General features: G+C 37.7%; 1 protein-coding gene across 2 annotated transcripts in view; it reads right to left on the bottom strand.

The window, feature by feature from the left end:
* The window catches only part of mfn2 (mitofusin 2), a 28,589-nt gene that overhangs the window by 5,597 nt on the left and 884 nt on the right, over window positions 1–22,108 (bottom strand). The window contains exons 1-14 of one of the 2 annotated variants that reach the window (XM_084138466.1): window positions 21,512–22,051; window positions 18,244–18,422; window positions 14,292–14,427; window positions 11,935–12,097; window positions 4,956–5,080; window positions 4,549–4,657; window positions 4,142–4,249; window positions 3,712–3,865; window positions 2,945–3,012; window positions 2,736–2,857; window positions 2,073–2,199; window positions 1,416–1,520; window positions 980–1,082; window positions 679–899 (exon numbers count right to left, since the gene is read on the bottom strand). In XM_084138466.1, the coding sequence (XP_083994592.1) occupies window positions 679–899; window positions 980–1,082; window positions 1,416–1,520; window positions 2,073–2,199; window positions 2,736–2,857; window positions 2,945–3,012; window positions 3,712–3,865; window positions 4,142–4,249; window positions 4,549–4,657; window positions 4,956–5,080; window positions 11,935–12,097; window positions 14,292–14,427; window positions 18,244–18,418 (1,716 nt within the window). In that variant the 5' untranslated portion in view covers window positions 18,419–18,422; window positions 21,512–22,051. Of the gene's footprint in view, window positions 1–678; window positions 900–979; window positions 1,083–1,415; window positions 1,521–2,072; window positions 2,200–2,735; window positions 2,858–2,944; window positions 3,013–3,711; window positions 3,866–4,141; window positions 4,250–4,548; window positions 4,658–4,955; window positions 5,081–11,934; window positions 12,098–14,291; window positions 14,428–18,243; window positions 18,423–21,511; window positions 22,052–22,108 lie in introns of those variants that run through there. The other variant, XM_084138465.1, reaches the window with a different exon arrangement.

Raw genomic sequence — 22,108 nt, 5'->3', positions numbered from 1 at the left:
ACCAGACGTTTACAATAGTTTTTGTTTTTTTTAAAGAACAAAACGGTGGGCACCGTAATGTAATGTGAATGTAGCGGTGGCATATTCTATGCTAATTTCACCCCCACGCTCCGTCATGTAGCACGAGATCTCGTCACACCCCTAATCACACAAAAACTCAAAGGTCTTCATGACAACCTGTCCTAACTCTTGTTTAACCTGTTCTGTCCTGAAAGTCCTGTTTAAATTAAAGAAATTACATATTATTATTGTACAGTAGTATGTATTTCTTACAGTAATAATAATAAAACTTTATTTTAAAAATAAAAATTTATTTAAAAAAATTTTTTTTTTTATATTAAATGGTTAAAGTTTTATGAATTCAAAATGTAAATTTAATTAAACCATTAAAACAAAGTTGAGGAAAATGTGTGAAAAATTAAACAGAATTTCCAAAAATATTAAAATATAGGGCCCTAAAATGTAATTTTTGTTAAACTTTTAATACATTGTTGTTAAATTACGTTTCAAGATTTCAATTAATTGTCTAATTAATGTAATTTAACCATTAAAAATCCAGAACCCAGAAAAAAGAATTTGGGGTTTAAAAAAAAAAGATACATTTCATAGCGCGCCAAGGATGCTATCGATGGAAAAATCTGAAAATTATTACAAAAGGACCAAAATTAACATGGTTACCTGGTCATTGTAGCCCATGAGGGCGCGGCGTGTGTTTTTGGGACCCAGGAAGCGGTTGACCAGCATGGTCCATCCCAGGGAGAAGTGAAAGCTGATGTCTTCCTGGAAGTCACTGCAGAGTTTGTCACAGTTGAGGTCGTAGCTGAGGGCGAAGCACTGCCTGGGCACAATCTTATCCACCTGCTCTCGAATGCCGATGGGCAGCAGAGGCTTCAGACCCTCTGGAACGATCACAAGCGTCTCGTTAACCTGCTGCTGTTACTGGTTGTTTGAAAGCTCACTGAATGAGAGAGATACTGACCTATCATTTCAGTCTGTGTGGTTTGCAGCGATGAAGTTATCGCACTGGAGCATCTCTCTGACATATTCCTGCCAAGACCTTCCTCTATGTGCCTGTGGAGCTCCTAAACTCAATAATTCCAGCAAAACATGACAAAAAAGACCAAACAAAAATTAGCTACCAAAGACAACACATTAACTACAAAATTAATACATTTTAAAAATCCTTAGATTAATCACCATTAACTGATTTTATCTGTATACAGCCCTATGTAAAACTGAAAGTAAACAAGGACAATAGAAAAGCTCAAATGACATTTTTGGGAAGCTGGGGGATTTCCATGCGGAGAGTTACATGTTGACACTAAACATTAATCAACAGCAGATAAAAGCAGCGTACAAATAAAGAGAAGACAAGGGTGGAAAACTGGAGGAGGTCCAATTCAAGTCCAACTCACATTCTTGTACACTTTGAGCACCACTTGTGAAGGATGAAAGTCCATGTGGTAGTCATCCACTAGTACAGCCAGTCTCCGGATCTCCTCTGCCATAGCATTAGATACCTACACATCCAGATGAGCAGGTTCAAAGGTGGAAACAACCTTTCTTGCAAACTTGCAAATGCCAGTTTTACTATGCTTGCAACTTAAATTGTAAACAAAAATACATTTCTATGAACAACTATACTTCCAATATAGTACATTCATCACATTACCCCATCATTATAGTATATTGGACTCAGTGGATTTGTATGATGTGCCAAAAAAAGTCTGACATTACATGTATACATTTACATGAAGTTTAAATGTTTTATTTCAGCCAAACTAAAACAAAAATTAGTCCTTTAAAAATGTCAAGGAACCGATTTAGTCCAACTAAAATGGCTGATTTTTGAAATCTGATATTTGCAACGCCCAAAGTACATTTAGTTTTTTATGCGTACACTAGGGTATGTGTACATTGCACTAATGCACGGTAAGTGCATACTGTACACACACAGCCCAATCTTTCTAACTTTGTATACTCTGTTTGCTCAGGTCTGAAAGGCAAAACAGAGACACATTAGACTTTAGCTAACATTTCTGAAAAAGACAGAAAAAACAAGCGAGCATCACCTGTTTCTCGACCTCCTCTGTGATCTTTTTGATTTTGCTCTTGCAGTCCAGTGTGAGCAGATCCAGCTGTTTATCGATGAACTCCAGCCTGTCCTCCCTCTCCTCCTTCATCTCTAAACAATGAATCCTGAACAACACACAAAAAATCATTATACTAAACATTCATTTCAGTCTATGCATAGTCAACTATCATTCAAATATAACAAACCAAATTCTTTTTAATAATACTGATCTAAGACTGTTAGCTTGATTCCAGATCACTGTATCCTTACCAAGTGTGATGGCAAGTAAACGCGCAACTCTACATTTTATTTTATTTTCCACACTGAATAGCCCTGTACAGACTGAAAACTCAGTGGATTAAAATATATGGACTAATGGACTATATACACTCTATATCATTTTATAAAACTTTTTTTTATTGATTATTTAACTAAATGGTTACAAATACACCTAGGTGATAATAAAAAAACTTTTTTTGTATTAGAGGACCATTTCTCTACTGGATATCATCACTAATGTCAAAATCTGACTCTACTATTTATATCACTTCCTCAGATTGTAACAGCACAATCAGGCACTAAGGTAATGTCAATGTCACCAGTGGATCAGTGTTTAGTGTGATGGATTACTGCTAAGAAAAGCAGGCGCCTTTGCGCTCACCTCTGCTCTTGAGCTGCAATGTGCACAGAGTCCATGATCAGACGCAGAGCTTCAGAAATCTGCTTGGCTCTCATTGTGTGCTGCTCAAACTTAGTCTTCACTGCTGACTGGGAGATGCACTCCTGTAAGCATACACGTATATATGACAGTCAAACAAACACACAGACACATTGAAACCAATCACACTCCCGAAACCCAACAACACTCACCTCAAAACGCCTTTCAAAGTTCTGAAACTCAAACATTCTCGCTTGAAAACCTTCAGCCAGAGCACCACCTGAAAATCCAACAAGAATGGCTTTACAGGGGTCATGGAAAAGAGGACTTTTCTTGCTCTTTCAAAATAAGAGTTTGATGCTTAATTGTACATATACATTAAAGTTTACAATGTTCACATGATCACATTAAAGAATATTTGACTCAACAATTGTAATGCAGTTTTTCCCAAAATGGGGGTTCGCAAAACCCTGGACGTTCAATGATGAAAAACTAATAATTATTAATTACATCAAATGAAACATTCAAATAAATGGGGCTGCACAATTAATCAAAATAAAACTGAAATCACAATATAGCTTATAACGACTATCGAATCTAATGCTGAGATTTATTAAGACTAAGTTTTATTAGTATTATCACTATCAAAGTGTCAAATAAAAATGTTATTATAATATTATATATTGAGTTAAAACTAATAATAAAAACTATTATTTAATTGTATTGGATTCCTTAAACACCAGTGTGAATGTACTGAGACTATATCACAACTAAAGAGGTATAAGTCCCCTTTAATGTCCATTTACATCATATAGCAGTTCAAATCGAAATACTGTAGTGTTTTGTTGTGCAGCCCTATATATATAAAGAATTTTAAAATAAAAACATTCAAAATACAATTTTTACACAAAAAATACTTTATATTGTAAATACTTTACGTCTAAAGGGTTTAGCTGATGAAAAAGTTTGTAACAAATACCTGCTTCAGGCATTCCCTGGGCTTTTTGGACACGTGCCTGAAGAACTTCTTTAGCAGAGACGAAGAAGATCCGATCACTGGCCTGAGCGCGATCCACCACCCGCAGCTCATCCACTAAAAAACTAGAGCAGCGGTCCATGTGCTGCCGTCTCACCTGACGAACACACAAGTTTCCTTATAAGAGTGCAAAAACGCCATGCATCATTCACCCTTGGTTTAAAGAAAAACGCTACTAAAAGGTCCAATTTGTTTGCTTGATTTAATGTGTAAAATAGACATAAAAAACTTAAAGCTTCACCTTGTCCTTTATTTTGTAAAAGAAAACAAACAAAAAACATGCTTACAGTATTAGGTTTAAATATCAGGGATGCTAACGGTTTAAAACATCTCAGGGTAAACAGACTAAGAGAATGTGTCATGTAAGTCACACCTCTTCCATGTACTCGGGCTCGCTGGCTGAGGCGTCCCAGCGGTTGTTCAGGATGAAGATATTGGGACTGGAGAGACGCTCGTTCACTTTGTGAAAGAATGATTTTTCCTTTAAGAAGGCAGAGGGGAGACATATTTTAATAAGCTGACACCAGTGAGTCCACTATAAAATTACTTGACAACCTCACAAAGACTGGAGAAAAATAGAAGTTAATCATGTTAATCAGTCATATTTTACATTGCAATAAAGATTTATACACACATCTTAACCACACATGAAATCAGTGCGAATACTACTGCACTTTATCTGTGTCCATAATGCTGATATATATAGAAAATATTGTGTAAAGCTTCTGCTCCCACATTTAATTAGCCTTTTTCACAAACTGAAGTTCGTATTAAACTCACCGTTTGCATTAAAGTTGACTCTGAATTGGCCACCAGCACAAAAACGTCAGCGTCAAGGCAGAATTTGTCTATCCAGCTGTCCAACTCTGTTGTGACATCGATGCCAGGGCTTGAAGAGGAAGATTTCATATAAGTTTCAGACAGACAGATATTACCAATGTGACTTCTTATGCACTAAATTAGTTGGTATCCTTAAATATCATATTTATATTAAAAAAGGATCCAGCAAAGCAAATATAATAAATAAATACATGCAAAGAAAGACGTTTAATTCTGTGCAGAAATTAATGATCTTAAAATTAAAACAGGCAATGTATTATGTTAAATGACAACATTTCTGATAATACATTATTTCCTAAAAATATGTCAGTATGTCTCAGGCCTCACAGCCAAACTGTCCGGTTTACCTGTCCACAAGTACCAGGTCATCCCGTAGCAATGCACACTTTGCTTTAGGCCACATGACACACACAAGACTGCCTGCATCCAAATCCTCATCCTGATGTAATGCATGGGCCAACTGGTTCACCGTCTGCCAACACACACACGCACACATTAGCATTATCACATAATTTTAATCAGACTTTTTTTAAATTAACTGACATTTAAGGAGTCCTGTCATGGAAAACATTATTTTACACACTCTTTTCAAATACACATGACATACTGTGCAGAAGTCACAAGCACAGAGGTTAGCCAATCAAAACAGAGGTCCCTAGATACAAAGCGAGTGAGCAAGAGGGAGATTTGAAGAAAGACTAGAAAGAGAGATGGCTGAGAGACATTACAAAAGAGAAAAGGTCAGAGGAATATTAGTGAAAAAAGAAGGGTTATGGCAAGAGGCAAGAGCTTTTGGAGCCGTGTTAATATTAGAAAAGCTTTCGAGCATTAGAGAGAGCGAAACAGGAAGGCCTGAAATAGGATGCTGAGGTTTTGTTGTTTCTGCTCCATGCGAGTAACATGGTTTTACTGTTTCACAGAACCAAGATATGCTGTTGTTGTAATGTTATCTTTAGTAACCAGACAGTTCTGAGTTTGTCTAGATCTGTGTGTTGCTGGCGACTAACAACAAACTCTTGCTTGCATACTCTTGTGTACTGCATGCTTATTTTTGTTCTTCCTTGTCGTTTGTTCATTATCTTCGCTTTACTTTTTCGTGAAGCATTATTTAGCTTCGCTTCAGTTATGATAAATAGACACCCAATCTTGCGTTGTGTGTTCATGCATTTTGGGGGTGGAGCAATGAAGGGAGGGGTGTGTTTGTTTCACTTACTGCACCTTTAAAGGGAGGCACAATTAGAGCCACAACATCTCAGAGCTGTGCTTTAGTGAACTGACAGTCAAGCACTGTAAAACCCCTCTTTAAAAAAGTTTAGGGCCAAATTTACAAACAGCTTGCGCCAGCGCAAACCCTCTTTTGGCGTCAGGATTTACTAAAGACAGTGAAAAAGAGCACTGAAAAGGTGTGGACACAGTTAATTTTGTGGCTGACCTTATTGCATATGCATTCACGCTACTTTAGCCTGTTGGCTCTTCGTTCATCTCATTTAAAGCGGAATGCACAGGTTTACCTCTGAGGTGTTGTGGAGAGTATTTTCTGGAGTCTGTTGCCGATTCTTTACTATGGTGATACATTTTACAGCATTAAAGTTAGATTTTATTTATTATTATTTCATGTAATGATAATAATGAGATCAAATGGCTGGTTGGTTCTGTAACAATCAGTGGAAGTTACCTCACTTCCTGTCAGTGTTTGTCCGCGTTACACACCTTGTCGCAAACCTGCTGATTCCGGTTTGCAAGTGAATGGAGAAGGGGGAAAAACGCCTAGATAATAAAACAAACAAATCCGGCAAAGCTTCATCCAGCAATTAAAGCTAAACTAAAGCTTATCATAGTCTCAGCTTTGGGCAACACATGGTTTGATGCCAGGTGCATGGAACTTCAAACTTCTAGCTACACAAAACTGGGCTTTGGGTTGCTGACAAATTTTACAAATCGATAGGTGTGAGATTATCAACCTAAAAAGCTGGACAGCCAAACATCTATGGTTGCGAGTAGGAATGCGCCAATAGATGATGATATTGTGTATAGACGACAGTCAGAGATATCGCCGATACCTGATGCCTTTGAAAAGAAAATAACTGTATGGTTTCCCCATTGATGTATAAATTTATTATTAATATTATCAGGCTAGTATTATTATCAAATTAATATTAGGGCCTACGATGAATTTGTCTCTGCACCATTTTATAACGACATCACTGCATAACCAACCAGTTAATTAGGATAGTTGATATACTGTTATGAGGTAGATTCAGCTCTCGTCATTTCTGAGAGAACTGTTGCATCGTTAATGAAGCAGCAGATGCCAAAAGCTCAGTTTTTGCTTTAACTTTCTGTAGAGAATAACTGACATTAATAGCAGACTCCTTCACCAGCACAACTCTCGTGCAAACTGCCTGTGTGATATCCATCGGCTCGCCTTTTGGGTGAAATACGTCCTATGCGATGTGACATTTTTCTTTATCACCAACTCCATCTTTGCTCGCAAAATGATAGACAACGAACTAAGTAAATAATTCATTAATTTACTTGTGTATATATACACAAGTAAATTAATGATTCAATAAGTACACTTTTGAATCCACCCTCCTGATAATAGTGTGTATCGCCGATCTCACAGGCTGACGATAGACCGATATGACTATGGAGCATTGCACACAACACTAGTTAGAAACATACACCAGAGAGTAAAGGATCACAAGTAATAAAGTTACAAGACTTGGGGAACTGTATGACCTTTGGCCAACTCTTGGGATGGAGTGCATTTGTTTATGTCATCATTGTGTGTACATGCACTCAGGCAGGACAGAAATGGCCTCTTTCAGACACTGCGAAAAGCATTAAGAGAACGACTGTGTCCCACATCCTGAAGAGTGTGTACACACACACACACACACAAAAGCATCTATCATCCAGATGCTATGTTCACAATGTCTGTAGGCTAACTGGACTAAATTTAGCTAGTAGCCATTGTTCTGTATGTTCAGTCAGGTGAAAACAAACCCCGACCAACGGCAACAGATGCCAACGGGTAACACACTGATCCGACAAAACCCAACAAACGTGTTTGTTGGCGTTCGTCTGTTTGACGTGAATTGGCCTTTATACTACGGTTCTGGTTCATTTATTGTTGTAGGCTGTAAGGACCTTTGCAATAAGTCAAATAAAGTGGCGAAGTGATATGGAACCGTCATGCGGTCGACAGACCTGGAACTACTTCATAGCTATGCGTTTACTGGAAAATAATTACACTCCTTAGAATGTTGTCAACCAATCAAAATCAAGCATTCAACACCATTTTCATCCCATGCGCAGATGAAGAAAAGAACGCACAGATGAAACAATATAATAAATGCAGCCATGTTATCCTACATTCAGAGGAGAGTGCCTGATGTTTGGGAACGCAATCGTGCAAGACAGTTCTGGGAGTCCAGCTGGTTAATCCAGTTATCCAGCCAGATGATCTGTTGAGGCAAAGTCACATGGATTTTGTTGCCAATCCAGGAATTTATTTGGTAAATGTGTTTCTATCATAGCTTATGTGCATGATTTGATTTTTTTTTTTTTTAAAGAGCTTGTTTTTTATGCACAGTTTTATATTTTATACACATCTTCACAATTCCATTCAGTGTTTTTTTATGCGATATCATAAAATTCACACAAAAATATGTGAATGGAAAATTAGCTATTGTTAGCTGGTGATATTATGCTTCATCTATTGTTGTGCAAATGTACAAGTCAACATGTTTCTTTGTTTTTCACCTATAAATTTCATTAGTCTCATCTCTACGTTTAAATGCAAGAATTAAAATAAATAAATCTTTGCCGTAAACATTCGTCTAATTGTGTCTTTCTCCTTTTCATGCACCTCTGATAAACTGATAAGTACAGTGACGTGCTCATTCCCAGCATTCTTCTACAGTGAACAATGTGCTTTTAGGTATAGCATGCACATTTCCTCAGCCCTGTAATATATCAATGCAGAGGAAAGGTCATGAGACGAGTCCTAAATGACAAAAACGTGCGACCTTGTGACAGCTGGCAGGAAAAGGCCCCTGACCCATGTGGGTTTAATTATAGACTGGAGCTCATGTACAGTCAGCCAAGATCTAGAGACATTCATTTAGCACAACACAAGTTTTTGCCGTATTGCCCATCACAGACCACATCTGCTCATTGTTTTCCAATTTTATCACATAGCATGGTACAAAAACTGAAGCACAATATATTAATGACAGTATCAGTATTGCCATTTACATGTCTAAATGAGGTACATACATGCATAAAAGGGACTAATTTAAAAAAAAGCTTATACAACCATAACTTATAATTCTTTTTATCATTTCATATTAATTAAAAAAATTCAAAATTGAAAAAATGTTTTAGAGTAACAAGTAAAAGTTTTATTTTTTCTAAAATATATATTTTTTTTATTCTAATTTTTGCTGATTTTCACAAACAAGCAGTTTACAATCAGTTCTCTCTAAAACATATCACACTTTTAGGCCGCATTTACACTGCAGGTCTTGATGCCCAATTCCGATTTGCTGACTATATCCAATTGTTTTGACGACCAGCTCACATCATCTTTTAAAAGTGACCCCTATCCGATATCTGCATTTACCCTAAACAACACAAGGTAGACGCACTGACCCAGAATACTTAGGCCGAAAAGAAAGTAAAAATGGCGCCAGTTGCAATGGACACGGATGAAATTATAATACAAATTTTGCTTTCCGCACCATCTTTAAAGGTCAGCAAAACATTGGGTTGAGCCCTCATCCTGCATTGAAAAGAGTCATGTGATCGAGGTTTGTGTCCACCTTGTGTTCACCGAGGTTGACGTCATTCGCCACCGCCACTTTTACAATGACGTACGACTCGCATTGACAGGAATATCCGATCTGTCCACTTACATGGCAGATGCAAATGCACGTATCTGATTCATATCAGATTTATTTCCACATATTTGAATGAGGCCTGAAACCGATCTGAGAATAACCAAATCCAAGTGCTTTTTTTCCTGCTTACACATTCGAGGTTCATTTCCGATCTGTGCCACGAGGGAGGAAAACATTGGAATTAGGTTACTTGAACCATATAAATGAAAAATATCAATATTATTTACCATTTTCATTAAAGGCAGGGTCGGCAGTTTTTTTTTTTTTTTTACTTTATTTATATACCAACACATAATTAAAATGTAAGTACTCTGAAAAAGAGAGTATAAAATTCGAGTGTCTGTAGTCCTCTCAGGGCGCAATAAACACAGCTACTTATTTCCATTCGGAACGAATGAAATGATTGGCTGGGCGACTGTCACTCTCCCTCGCTACCATGGCTACAACCCCTGCTGCTACAGGAACTGCCCACATGCGCGCACCCGTTTGACTCGAGGAGGGGAAGAGGCACGGAGAGAGGCACGGAAGCTAGGAAGAATCACAATAATGGCAGAGAAAGAGCAGTCAAAATTCCCAGTACCTGCATATACAGTCAGCCAAGGCAAACAAAGGAACTAGTAAGGTAGAAAGGTAGGCTACTTGTCACCGGAGTGTAACGTTAGTCCTCATCAGAGCCAACAGTGCTTTCATCGTGGAAGCTCTTACATGCAAAACACCGTATATGTTATGAATTTTACACGAAATTCACCTTCATCACAGTGTAACTGATGGTAATGGGAAAACGTGTATCAATGCAACCTGTTTTTAGCTTTGCCTTATGTTACTAGCTCGTGGCCGAATCAAACTCAATATATTTGAAACTTTACCAGTATCGATATGCTAGCTTGATAGTGAGTACTAACAGCCATGTTAGTACTTATATTATATTAAGTTATATTCATAATGATAAAGTTAGGTATTTTATTACATGTGATTCTGACATGATGTCACTACATGCACTGCGCTCCTCTCCGCTCGGCTCTGGTAAACGCGTCCTCCAGCTGTGAGCGGTCGGCATCGCGCGTTCATGTGTTTTGGGGGCGTGGCTTTGGAAGGAGCCCAGAAGGGAGGGGGTGGGAGTGAATGAAACAAACTCTAAAGTTGATTACAAACTCTAAACGGGAGAATCAACTGTTTTATAAACTGATTTATAGAGTTTGATGTTAACGTTAAATAATGCTGAGCGATCTCTATTTTTCCAAATTTTTAACAAAAACTCCAGCGTTTAGTGCAACGTTGAGTGCATTCTGACCTAAACGCCTCTGATGGGCCATTGCATTGACAACGTTTAAAGAACACATTGTAAATAGAAACCATTGCTTCACAGAGGACACGTACACCCTGGAGTGTCTGAAAGCAGTTTAACTAGCCTATGCCTCTGACACGGTCATACTCGTGCGATGACAAAGGGGTGTAGAATTGGCTTACTTTCTTTAGAAATCTAAGTTAAACTTTCAACATTACCGTGATATCACGACATTCCTTGATTTTATAATGTCAGCAAAATTATCACACTATTAACTAATATTTGATTTATCATTGAGCCCTATTGGTAAGCTAACAACACTCCAAAATTAAGTAGTGTGCATACAAAAAGGGCATACTAAATATATACTTTGATATAAAACAACATTTATCTTGCCTCATTCACCATCTTGGATTTATTTTCTCATAAGCTATATTTACAAGCACCCCAAAAAAATCCATTGGTCAGTCAAAGCCTTCATGTAAACACCTCAATGAGTCAGATTGAAAACGACAATTATACTCACGGAGTATAAAGTTTAGGATTCATATGTATACAGAACTTTCAGAATCTGAAATTGGATTGGACTCATTCAGATTGACAAAAATGAGTGCATCAGATACATTCTGAGCTTGTTGTTCTGCAATCTGGCATCGTCTCCTTCACGAAGGACACTTGATGCTTCCTGATTAACTTGACACTTTATGACCAGCCTGTGATACCTTAAGATGCTGCCTTCATAGACAGCTCACAAGGTTTTGGAACAGAGCCTGTGTGTAGTGTACACTATAGGTTTACTCAGAATAAGTATATGGTTTCGGCTTTGTCAATATCGCAACACTACATGGCCACAATTTAAGTCTCAATGTTTATGAAATCTGTGAACACAAGTCTAGCTCTACAGCGTGTCTTCTCACTTGTCAGACTGAAGAGATTACACACCATCATTAACACCTCCAGTGGGCAAAGCTCATTTATGGTTGCTATGGGGAGATGCACTATGTTATGCAAGAGGCCAATTTACATTCCCCATCCCCAATCTGACTGAACATGTTAGACACACCCAAAGACTCAAACAAAAGAGATCCAAAATCACTTAGGAATGGCTTTATGACAATAAGGAAAAGTTTTTACTTTAACACTCTTTCTTTCATCCGATCCTTCGGTGAGCAGGAATGCCTCATTGCCATCAGTGCCTTCCACCCGTAAGAAGCAGTTGGTGGTGTGTCCGATTCCAGATGGCAGCACTTTGTCCCAAAGCATGGCGTTAATGACGGAGCTCTTCCCGTTACTGGTTCTGTAAATGCAAAAGGTGTGACTTAACCCAAAGTAATTCAGTTTTGACATGAACGCTTAAAGGACAATTCCAGTGAAAAATGAACCTAGGGGTATTTAACACATGGTTACCGAGTCGATCGTTCCCTGCGATGCGTTTTCATGAAAATCGAATGTATAGAGTTTAATCTTTAAAAACAGTTTAGCTCATAGCAGTAGTATATGGGGCATAGAGTAAGTAAAATTAAATCGCTAGTTAATACCACTAACAAGGCTCAAAATAGCCTCACACTAACACGGTAACATAATGAGGGTCCCTACATGCAAACCGAAGCATTGAGAACTTTGTAAGTGTACAGACAGTTTAATAAGAAGATACTTTATAAAGACAGTACATTACGCGTTTACATCCAGGATCCATCTTGGAAAACAGTCTCGACTAATCGAGCCACGAACGCCGTCGATAGGATAGCTGGTCGATAGGAGTTACGTTTGTGAAATCTAACGTAGCACGGCGTTCGTGGCTCGATTAGTCGAGACTGTTTTCCAAGATGGATCCTGGATGTAAACGCGTAATGTACTGTCTTTATAAAGTATCTTCTTATTAAACTGTCTGTACACTTACAAAGTTCTCAATGCTTCGGTTTGTATGTAAGGACCCTCATTATGTTACCGTGTTAGTGTGAGGCTATTTTGAGCCTTGTTAGTGGTATTAACTAGCGATTTAATTTTACTTACTCTATGCCCCATATACTACTGCTATGAGCTAAACTGTTTTTAAAGATAAAACTCTATACATTCGATTTTCATGAAAACGCATCGCAGGGAACGATCGACTCGGTAACCATGTGTTAAATACCCCTAGGTTCATTTTTCACTGGAATTGTCCTTTAAGCTGATCAGCACAGTCCCAGGGCTCCGGACTAACATTTGAGAGCAGTAGCACTGGGGAGTGGGAGGATTTTTAATCATAAAGGTAATTTAATCATAAAATTACTATCGTTTTGCATTAATAAGTGCAGTAACTAATAATATCACATGTTTATTTCTTGAAAATACACATTTGACAGTCAAGCACTGTGCTTGAGTTGAGATGCAGATCAAATAAATTTGTAAAGAAAATATCACAAGATCTAGCAGTGAAGTTATTAATACTGCGCCAAATTCAAGCGCTTTCTCAACTGATCTCCCACCTCTGTGTAGTAACGTGTCGTGTGATCGAGAATGGATCGAGTAAACCTGTTCTGAGCCAGACAGTAATGTTCTGAGCTCGCACTGTGCTGTCAAATATTGGTCTGAACTTATAAACTGTCCACGCTGCACAGCTCAAACGAGAAGCACGGTTTCATTTCGTTTGATGTTTTTCATGTGCAACAGAAATGGCAGCTAATTTCTTTTATTAATGTTAATTTTCAAAGCTTTCAGTGTACTTTTACTATGAAAGGAACTTTATTAACATTTATTTAGCTCTAACAAGTAACAAATACAGTTTTTGCTCAATACTAACTGAAATGAAAACCAATTCATTTATAATTCCTGCACACGAGAGACTTGGTGTTTTTCCATACGTAGGAAAAAAAGATACGTATATCAGCATTGGCTATTGGCCAAAATGAGCATATCGGCAAAAATCCAATATCATGCATCCTATTACACGCTCAACTGTGCCGTGGATTGAGCGGAACATGGACAATTAAGTATACCCGATACCTTTGTGCACAGCATTTCACAGTATTCTCCATTTGAGTGGTGAATGTGGATGGTCAACAAAAGCACACTAGAAGTGTAAACTATGTCCAGTGTCAGCGCTTTATCTCTCCAGAAGTTTTCACCAATAAAAAAATTATTTGTACTAGTTTACACTAGAGTTGCATGTATCTTTTAAATCCCTCACACAAGCGGTCATCAATGTGGACAGCTATTGTTGTTTCCAGTAGTTTTGTTTTGTTTTGTTGTTTCTTTTTCGACTGTGAAACCATGGACCGGGGCAGTGCTGCCACCTTCTCCACAAACTAATTAGCGCAAAAAACTGTCAAGGGATATATATGCAAGCTGAGCATACAGACTACGCACTGTAAGAAAATCTGGTTGTGCAAAATGTACTAACCAATGGCTGCGCCCTGTAAGCACACACTAGCATTTGTGTAAAAATTAAAATATACTTTGGGCTTTAGTGCTACTCTTACACTGTGAGGGGCAATATATATACACTGTACCTGCCAAAGAAGACCACCTTCATGTGTCTCCGGGACAAGACTTCCCCAATCCCTGCCACTTTGGACAGGTATCCCCGCACCTCCGCCACCTGCTCCTCTGTGGTAACAGGATCCAGTTCTTCATTGCTGTAAGTTTCTGACATAGAAAAGAGACCAGTTCAACTACACTTGATATTTTAAATACTTCAGCAACATTGAGAACTTTGAAATGCCTTTATAGTCAAGAGTCATGGTTGTCAATTATAGGTATGGATTCGTGGCCCACACCAGAAGAGTCCACCCTAAAGTCTCTATGATATTCTGGAGTAGGATTCGTGAAATATTCTTAAGAATAAATTCCTCTAAACTGCTATTTTCTATTTTCAAAACATTCACGAAATTTCCTAAAAAGAATGTCCTTAAAATCTTTGCAAAAAACTTCTTAAAGTTAGGATAGCTTCCAACTTGTCTTAAATCCCCAAAGGTAATTTATTGGGTTATTTCAATATTAAGCATTACAGCATAACATTACTAACATTATGCACATCCCTAGTAATAGTAATATGTATTATATTATATGTGGACAAGTATTCTGAAGTGACACCATTGATAGATAATGTTTTTGCTAGCTGAATTCGAAATTCAGAAAGAACTCTACAAAAATAGGGACCTCGTTTTTAATTTTACAATTACGACATTACTGCTCGAAAATCAGACAACGCCAAAACCCGTTATTTTCTTCTTGAGAAAAAAAACTGTTCTTTGTTTTTACAGAATTGGAGTTTCTAACGAATTGAACTGTAGGGCTGAGCGAATATGGGTATAACTCTTTACTGCCCTAGCACTTCAGAAATCCCTTTAATGGTATACATGTGAATTATACGTGGCACAATGGCCTTCATCATTTGCCTTATCTTTTGGTTTCGGTGTTGGTATTCCACTCATGTTTAACAATGCTTTACTCAGGGTATAAGAAGGAAAGGTAACTGTTGATCTGGGAGAAAGGCACAGCAGTGCGTAACCTCATACTACAAGAAAGGCTTTTACGGCCTCTTCTGCACAGCAGTGCATTATTTGTTACAACTAAAGCCGCGTTTCCACCGCAGGAACTTTCCCCAGGAACTAGGAACTTTGGGCTGGTACTCGATGTGTTTACACCGCAGGAACCAGGGTCTAAATGAAGTTCCGGGTAAATATTTCCCCCTCCGATAGTCCCTGCTCACGAGGTAGTACTTTTTCAAAGTTCAGGAACTTTCAGGGGTGGGACTTGTGCGCTGCACAAGCTGATTGGTTGTGTTCACGCCGCATTTTGGTTGGATGACTCCACGCAGCATTTTATTTATTTTTAACCTCCCTTTTTAAAAAATCTATTGCGGTTCGTGTCGTGGCTTCATGCAGTAAGAGTTGTCTGTCTGCAAATATGGAATTTAATAAAAAACTGGTGGACTGGCGACGAGTTTCAGGCTTTATTTTGTGGAAGAGAAAACTTTCTGCACGTTCGTCCCAGCCATCTCACGGTCAATGTCCGCAATAGCTGATAACATACAAATTTTATATCTAACGTTAGCAGTACGAGCTTACTGAACACGCTTTATCAGTGCTCGTCTCTTTTCTGCCACAGCTTTTATTATTAAGTCGTTATGTTTACACATTGTCATCTATTGCAAGGCACTCCAAACCATGTTATAAATTTACTATAACAGGATTGAAATAGCGCTTTGAGGTTAGTAACAAACAACTATTTACAAGACTGTCACTATTTATGATTGATAGACGGGGTTCAGGCTTTTTTTAAGCGTATTTGCGAAAGAGGAAATGTTTGCGCGTTCGTCCCAGCATCTCACAATAACTGATAACATACGTTGTCTAATTTTATACGCATACAAGCTTTCTGAACACGCTTTAGTATCAGTGCTCGTCTATTTTGTTTTGTTAATTACCTCGTTAGTAAACCAATACATAACTGCAGCACAGTTTGAATCTCCTCCATACTTATTATAAATGTGGCGCTCAAAACTGATTACTGTCCGTCGCAGACTGGGAGGAGCAGTTGCGCGCAGTTTACCTTCCCGGTACTTTAGACCGCGGTGTAAACACAGAAAGCAACCGGTCTGGGGCAAAAAAAGTTCCTGGGAAAAAAGTTCCTGGGACAAATTGTTCCGGGTAATTTCGGTGGAAACGCGGCTTAAGTTTTCTATACAGCATGTTGTTCCATTCTACTGTCTGCATATTTAAACATGTAACTTAATAAATAACTTCTTTAAAGGCTTTAAGAATATTTCCTTTTATCACTGATGATGTTGAAAGCTAAAGTGATTATAACTTTCGTTATCTAAATGTTCAGGTTAAATCTTATCTTTTCCTATCAGTTCCAAGAAAGACCTTTACCCTTTAAAGAATAAGAGGTTAAAGAATAACAACAACTTTAATGGAGTCAGATTAATTATATTGGAGTCAGATAAATAACTGAATTATGCACGCCACCCTTCAACTGCTTTTTGTTCAGATTATTGGTTCAAAATAGCAGCGTAAGCTTCTAGCCTTACAGAACATTCTTATGAATTTCTTAGAATTTATCTTGAGAAATTTCCTAACTTCTTTCTTGAGAAGATTATCGTGAATCCAGCCCCTGGTCTCTAGATACGGCTCGGGTCCCTCCTTCAATGTGAACCAATTAAAAAAAAATCCAGTTAAAAAAATTAAATGTCAGATCACTAAAGCCCCTTTCACACAGAGATTCCGGAAAATACACGGATAATGTGTCCCGGGATTGTTTGATTTTGGTTCATTCACACTGCCAGTGATTTTCCGGAATCTGTGAGTGCGTTCACACACATGCCGTGACGTCAGGATGTGACGTGTAACGTACGCTTCAAAAACATGTTGTGGTACAACAGCGGAAGTGTTTGCATTGCTTTGAACAATATGGCAGCTGATCAGGCATTAGATGTTGATGTTCAAACTTTGTTGTTTATGTACAACATGTTTCGTGGTCAAATCACAACTTTTTTTCGATTATGACTTCTTTTCAACGTGTTAATTCGATAAGGAATACGCTGGAAGAAAAATTGGTGAAGAGTAGGAAGCAAAATTAAGCAGCGAGACGTAAAGCACGCAGACACCATCGGATCCTAAAAGCTACAGTTCTTTGTACACGGCTTATGCAACTGGGTGTCATCACTACGTCCTGGGCTGGCTTTTGTTCACACAGGGCGTGTATGTGATTGTGTATGTGAATGCTAATTTAGAGAAGCTCAAAAATTTGTTTGCAAAAGAAATAATAGGTTAGCAATTAGGCTAAATGTTACATCGCAACCATGGAAACATTTGGATTCGTGGGGAATGAGAGAGGTACATGATCCCATTGATTTGTCAGCTGATCTGGTCACACGATTTTCTGCGAATTTAACAATATTCCATGAGTTATTCCATTTTGCAAGGGATTACAAACGTTTCTTCCTTTCGCTCGCTTTTAGTTACTGTATATTCGCATTCTTTATAGTGGTGAAGTAGAAAAAATACCTTTTTACTTGCACGTCCAAATCTATTGAACAATTTATGCTATCTATTTAAGCTTTGGCAATTTTGGCTAAAATATGACTGACCTCAAATAAACCTAATATAAAATCCTCCAAAATCCTTCCAGTAAAAACCTTGGCAGACTACTGAAACAACTGCCAGGTTAGATTTGTAAGAAGTTACTTTAGGGTCATTCTTTGTAAGAAGATAACCTGAGGTGTTCATAGAAGAAAGTCTTACAGACATAATACGCTGACTAAGCCATGCTTTTCCCTGAGCCTTCAGCCGTCTCCCAGTTCGTTACATAACCTGTCTTTTTTATCTAAGGCACGGCAAGTCAGAATGAAACCCGTTTCTCTTATCAGCTAGACAGATGTACAGCATGCAACAGTGTGCTTTTGAGTTCCTGAAACAAGGAGTGGAAGGAATTGCCAAGGGAAATGAAAGCAGACACCTTCCAGAAAGGCTGAGCTTTCTTTGATGTAAGCCCCCAGCTGTTCAAAGATGCCGTTGATCTTCTTTTTGGCGGTGACGAAGTGTTTGAGCGGGGAGGCGTTCACCTCAGCCATGAGTCGCTTGTCCTTCTTGCCGATCACACTGGTATTGGGTCGTGGGAAAACCAAAGACATTTCACTAGAAAAGACAGAGATAAATTAACATTTTTTTGAAAAAAAATATAAAAGCGGCCACAATGATGAGGTGTTCTGGGTCTTTGCTTTAAAACTGTATCTAAATACCTTCTGGTAGCACTAAACTCTTTAATAATTAAACAAACATATATAATGCTGTTCCTATTCCTTATTAAGGGATAAAGGATGTAATGTTCACACATTCTGAACATTTTGTAAAGAGGTGAAGCAAAGGGATCATACACCCACAAGACACGTTTTGATAAATGAACACATAAAATACACAATACAAACACTTGGATACACCTTCTGTCACATGCAAACACAACACTCCCTGAGAAATACTCAGAGAAAAAACATTCAGCTATGTTTTTGTCTAACTGCATTGCTCAGAGCTATTGTTTAAGTCCCATGTGTTAATGGGAAATGCTGTGTCGCCCCAATTTAGAGCAGAGTGTCAACAACACATTATGCACAAGCTGTTCTAAACGTGCTTACTACAGTTTCTAGATGAGTTTGTTTGTACTTTGATCAGTGATATGTAAAAAAAAATATCCTATCGATAATCACCTTAAAAAATATCAAATGTCAGATTATATCGTCTACATGAGCCCCACCCTGCCGGAGACAACACTGCAGACATTCACCATAAACCTGTTCAGTCTGGCTGCACTTTATCTTTATTTTTTGTTTTTTTAGACTACAGCAAAAGTATAACGCTCTCAACACGCTATAATGAAGCAACCAACATTGGAACAAAACTAGGCTGTTAAATAGGCAGCTAACATTTTATTCTGTTTAACTTTTATTAGACTGCAGATCAAAATAAAAGAATCGGCCTACTTGATCATATTTTTTTTTTAAATGGGAGAAATCACTGCCTATTCCAAATTTCCATAGGATACAGTAACAGTTCCATTTCTTCATATGCAGAACAAAATAAATTGCATAAAAATTAATAGCACCGTTAAAAAAAAAAACATCAAATCAAGATGTGTAATCAAAAAACAATATTTGACACAATTAAGAAAGTAAGGATAAATGATGTTTACAGGGAACGCATCTACAAAGCATAGTCGCACACGTTGCAGTTACAGCAGTCAGCTCTGAACAACAGGCAAATAAAATATAAATTAGGCAAATTAAAATTACAAAAGTAATTCAGTCAAGATCAATGAGGTTTTTTTCTTTTGTTCTTAAAGTAACATTAATGACAGGTGGCAGCGGGAATAGTAGGCTAGGCTGCTGTTAATGCTCGGACCCAATATAGGCTACTGTTACACACATTTCTTTCTCAACTCTTTACGTTCACTTAACACAAAACCAACTGGGTTTACACTTACAGGATTTCTCTGTACTCTGTGGCTCTCTGTACTTGCAGCACAGAAAACAGTGAGGAAGTACAGAACTGAATTCTATTTAGAGTTTTCTTGCGGAATTGCCAATTGGAATCTTTCCAATTCCAGAATTGGAATCAGTTTTCTATTCTCAACCCTACCAACTACATAAAAAATATTTAATTCATGCTATTGCACGTGAATAAAAATGTGTATAGTAACTACAGGGCTATGTGAAAGATATTTGTCATTTTTTCCCTGATATCGCCAATGATCGTCTGGTACCTGAATGTTATAATCAACATCGTGATACTTGCGAGACATCGTCGATATACAATAATATTGTCATATCACCCAGTCCGCCGCAATATATCAGTTTACCACAAATGTTATTCTCTCTTTATTCATGGATGCAGAAGGAGCTCATACAGCATCACAGTAAAACTTTATTCAGGATCATTAATCATTAAATGCTACAAATTGCATTTTTTATTTTTTTATTTAAGAGTTAGGCTAGAGGCAGCATTACTGTAATACTTCAATATAAAAATAAAAAATCATACAAAAAAAAAGAGTTAGGTCTTCTTGTATTCCGCTAAATCTTAAGCCTTTGAGACCACTTCCTCAAAACAAGCCACATTTGGCCATCAGTTACTGAGCATAGCCTCAGCTGTACACCATTAACATTCAGTGCTGGTAATGCCAGGGTTCTTCTGAACAACTGAGCGGTGTCGTATTAAAGAGTCTGGACCTGCAGTTGGCAAATACGTGCAACATGGAGCGTTCGTGTGCTCTGGAAAGTCACCTTCAGTGAACAGACCAAGAAGACAAATGCAAGTCAGTGAAGCGTCCAGCTGTCTGAACTTACAATAAGGTAACCATCAGAGCGGTTGACTTTACCTGATCTAACTACCAGCAAACCTCCACCGCATGCCAGTAATCTGGACACGGTCTGCTGTGTGTAGAAAACAGCATTATATTTGTGCAATCCAAAAAATACAAGGTTGGTTCTGTTGCTTCTGAATATTAAAAACAAAATCACTATATTCTATTAAGACTGTTTACCTATATATATATATATATATATATATATATAGGTAAACAGTACAGCAGTGTGAAAGACACATTTTTTTAACCGTGAAATATTCCATGTCTCTCAAGTAATATGGGATTTGCAATGCATGTAAAAAAATTACACTAGAATTAGAAAAATGTTGTTTTAAAATAGGTAAGGCATGTCATTCTAAAAGACATTGTTTGTAATAGTATGCCAACTACCCAGAAATTTAAAAATGTTTGAATTAAAGCTAGGCCAGCACAGCTTATTAAACAAGGGTTGTTCCTTATAAATAATTGAACTATGGCAACAGCAGTCTCTGCCAAAACACTGTAACTACTACAGACAGTGTTCGTATACTAAAGATCTATGCATGTCACACAAATATGTCCTTCATCAAGATCTTGATAAGCAGAGGAAACACTCCCATATACACACTCCCTTATATTGTGCAATCATTCTAACAAGTGCACACTCACATTGAAATTCTCAAACGTGCAAACAATATCTATTCATTTACACAATGTCCAAATTACTAACATAATATGGATATACTGCTGGTTATGATGAACTGATTGAGAGATTTGTTCAGCTGAACGTTGTAAACATGTTTAGAAAACACACACATTTTGCCAGGCAACAATTGCTAAAACAAGAATAAAATCATAAGTTACTACTAATATAACAACGCAGTCTTACCTGGCAGTGCGTGTAAGAGTTTATATAAAACAGTGACGATCAAATGAGCTGTATCAGCTCCCCAGCATTTGCTCTTGCAGTGACCGATCAAATACGCTGTTCGCTTTAAACCCAAATAAGAGTCTTGATAAATGTAATGATCCTTTTATAAGCCATAACCTAAATGATATCAGAGTCACGACTTTCACGAGACCAATGTCACTGACAGCAGCGCGCGACTCCTCCACGAGACTGAAATCAGCACGGGTTAAATGTGTCTAAAGCACGTGAAATATCCCGAAACAAACACCCGCAGCACCTTCAGTGTCTTCAGTTCAGCTCTAACAGGTCCAGATAGACTGATATTCGAGTCATAGTTCCAATGAAGAGTATTTTTTTACGAGCTCAATGTGAAAATACAGCAGCGGTAGCTCGCGACTCCAATCCACTCCTCCACCAGACCGAGCACCGTAATAATCACGTGATTGAATTTTACATGGATTCAACAAGCCTGAATGTGTAAAATATAGCGGAAATATATGATAAATTATATTATAATATAATATATATTAGTATTAGTATAGTATAATAAAATATAAAATATAGCGATTTCAACTC

The sequence above is a fragment of the Abramis brama genome (assembly GCF_963993115.1).
Source record: "Abramis brama genome assembly, chromosome: 16".
NCBI classification, from domain to species: domain Eukaryota; kingdom Metazoa; phylum Chordata; class Actinopteri; order Cypriniformes; family Leuciscidae; genus Abramis; species Abramis brama.
Note: the sequence above shows the minus strand (reverse complement) of the source record. Positions and strands in the feature narration are given on the sequence as shown.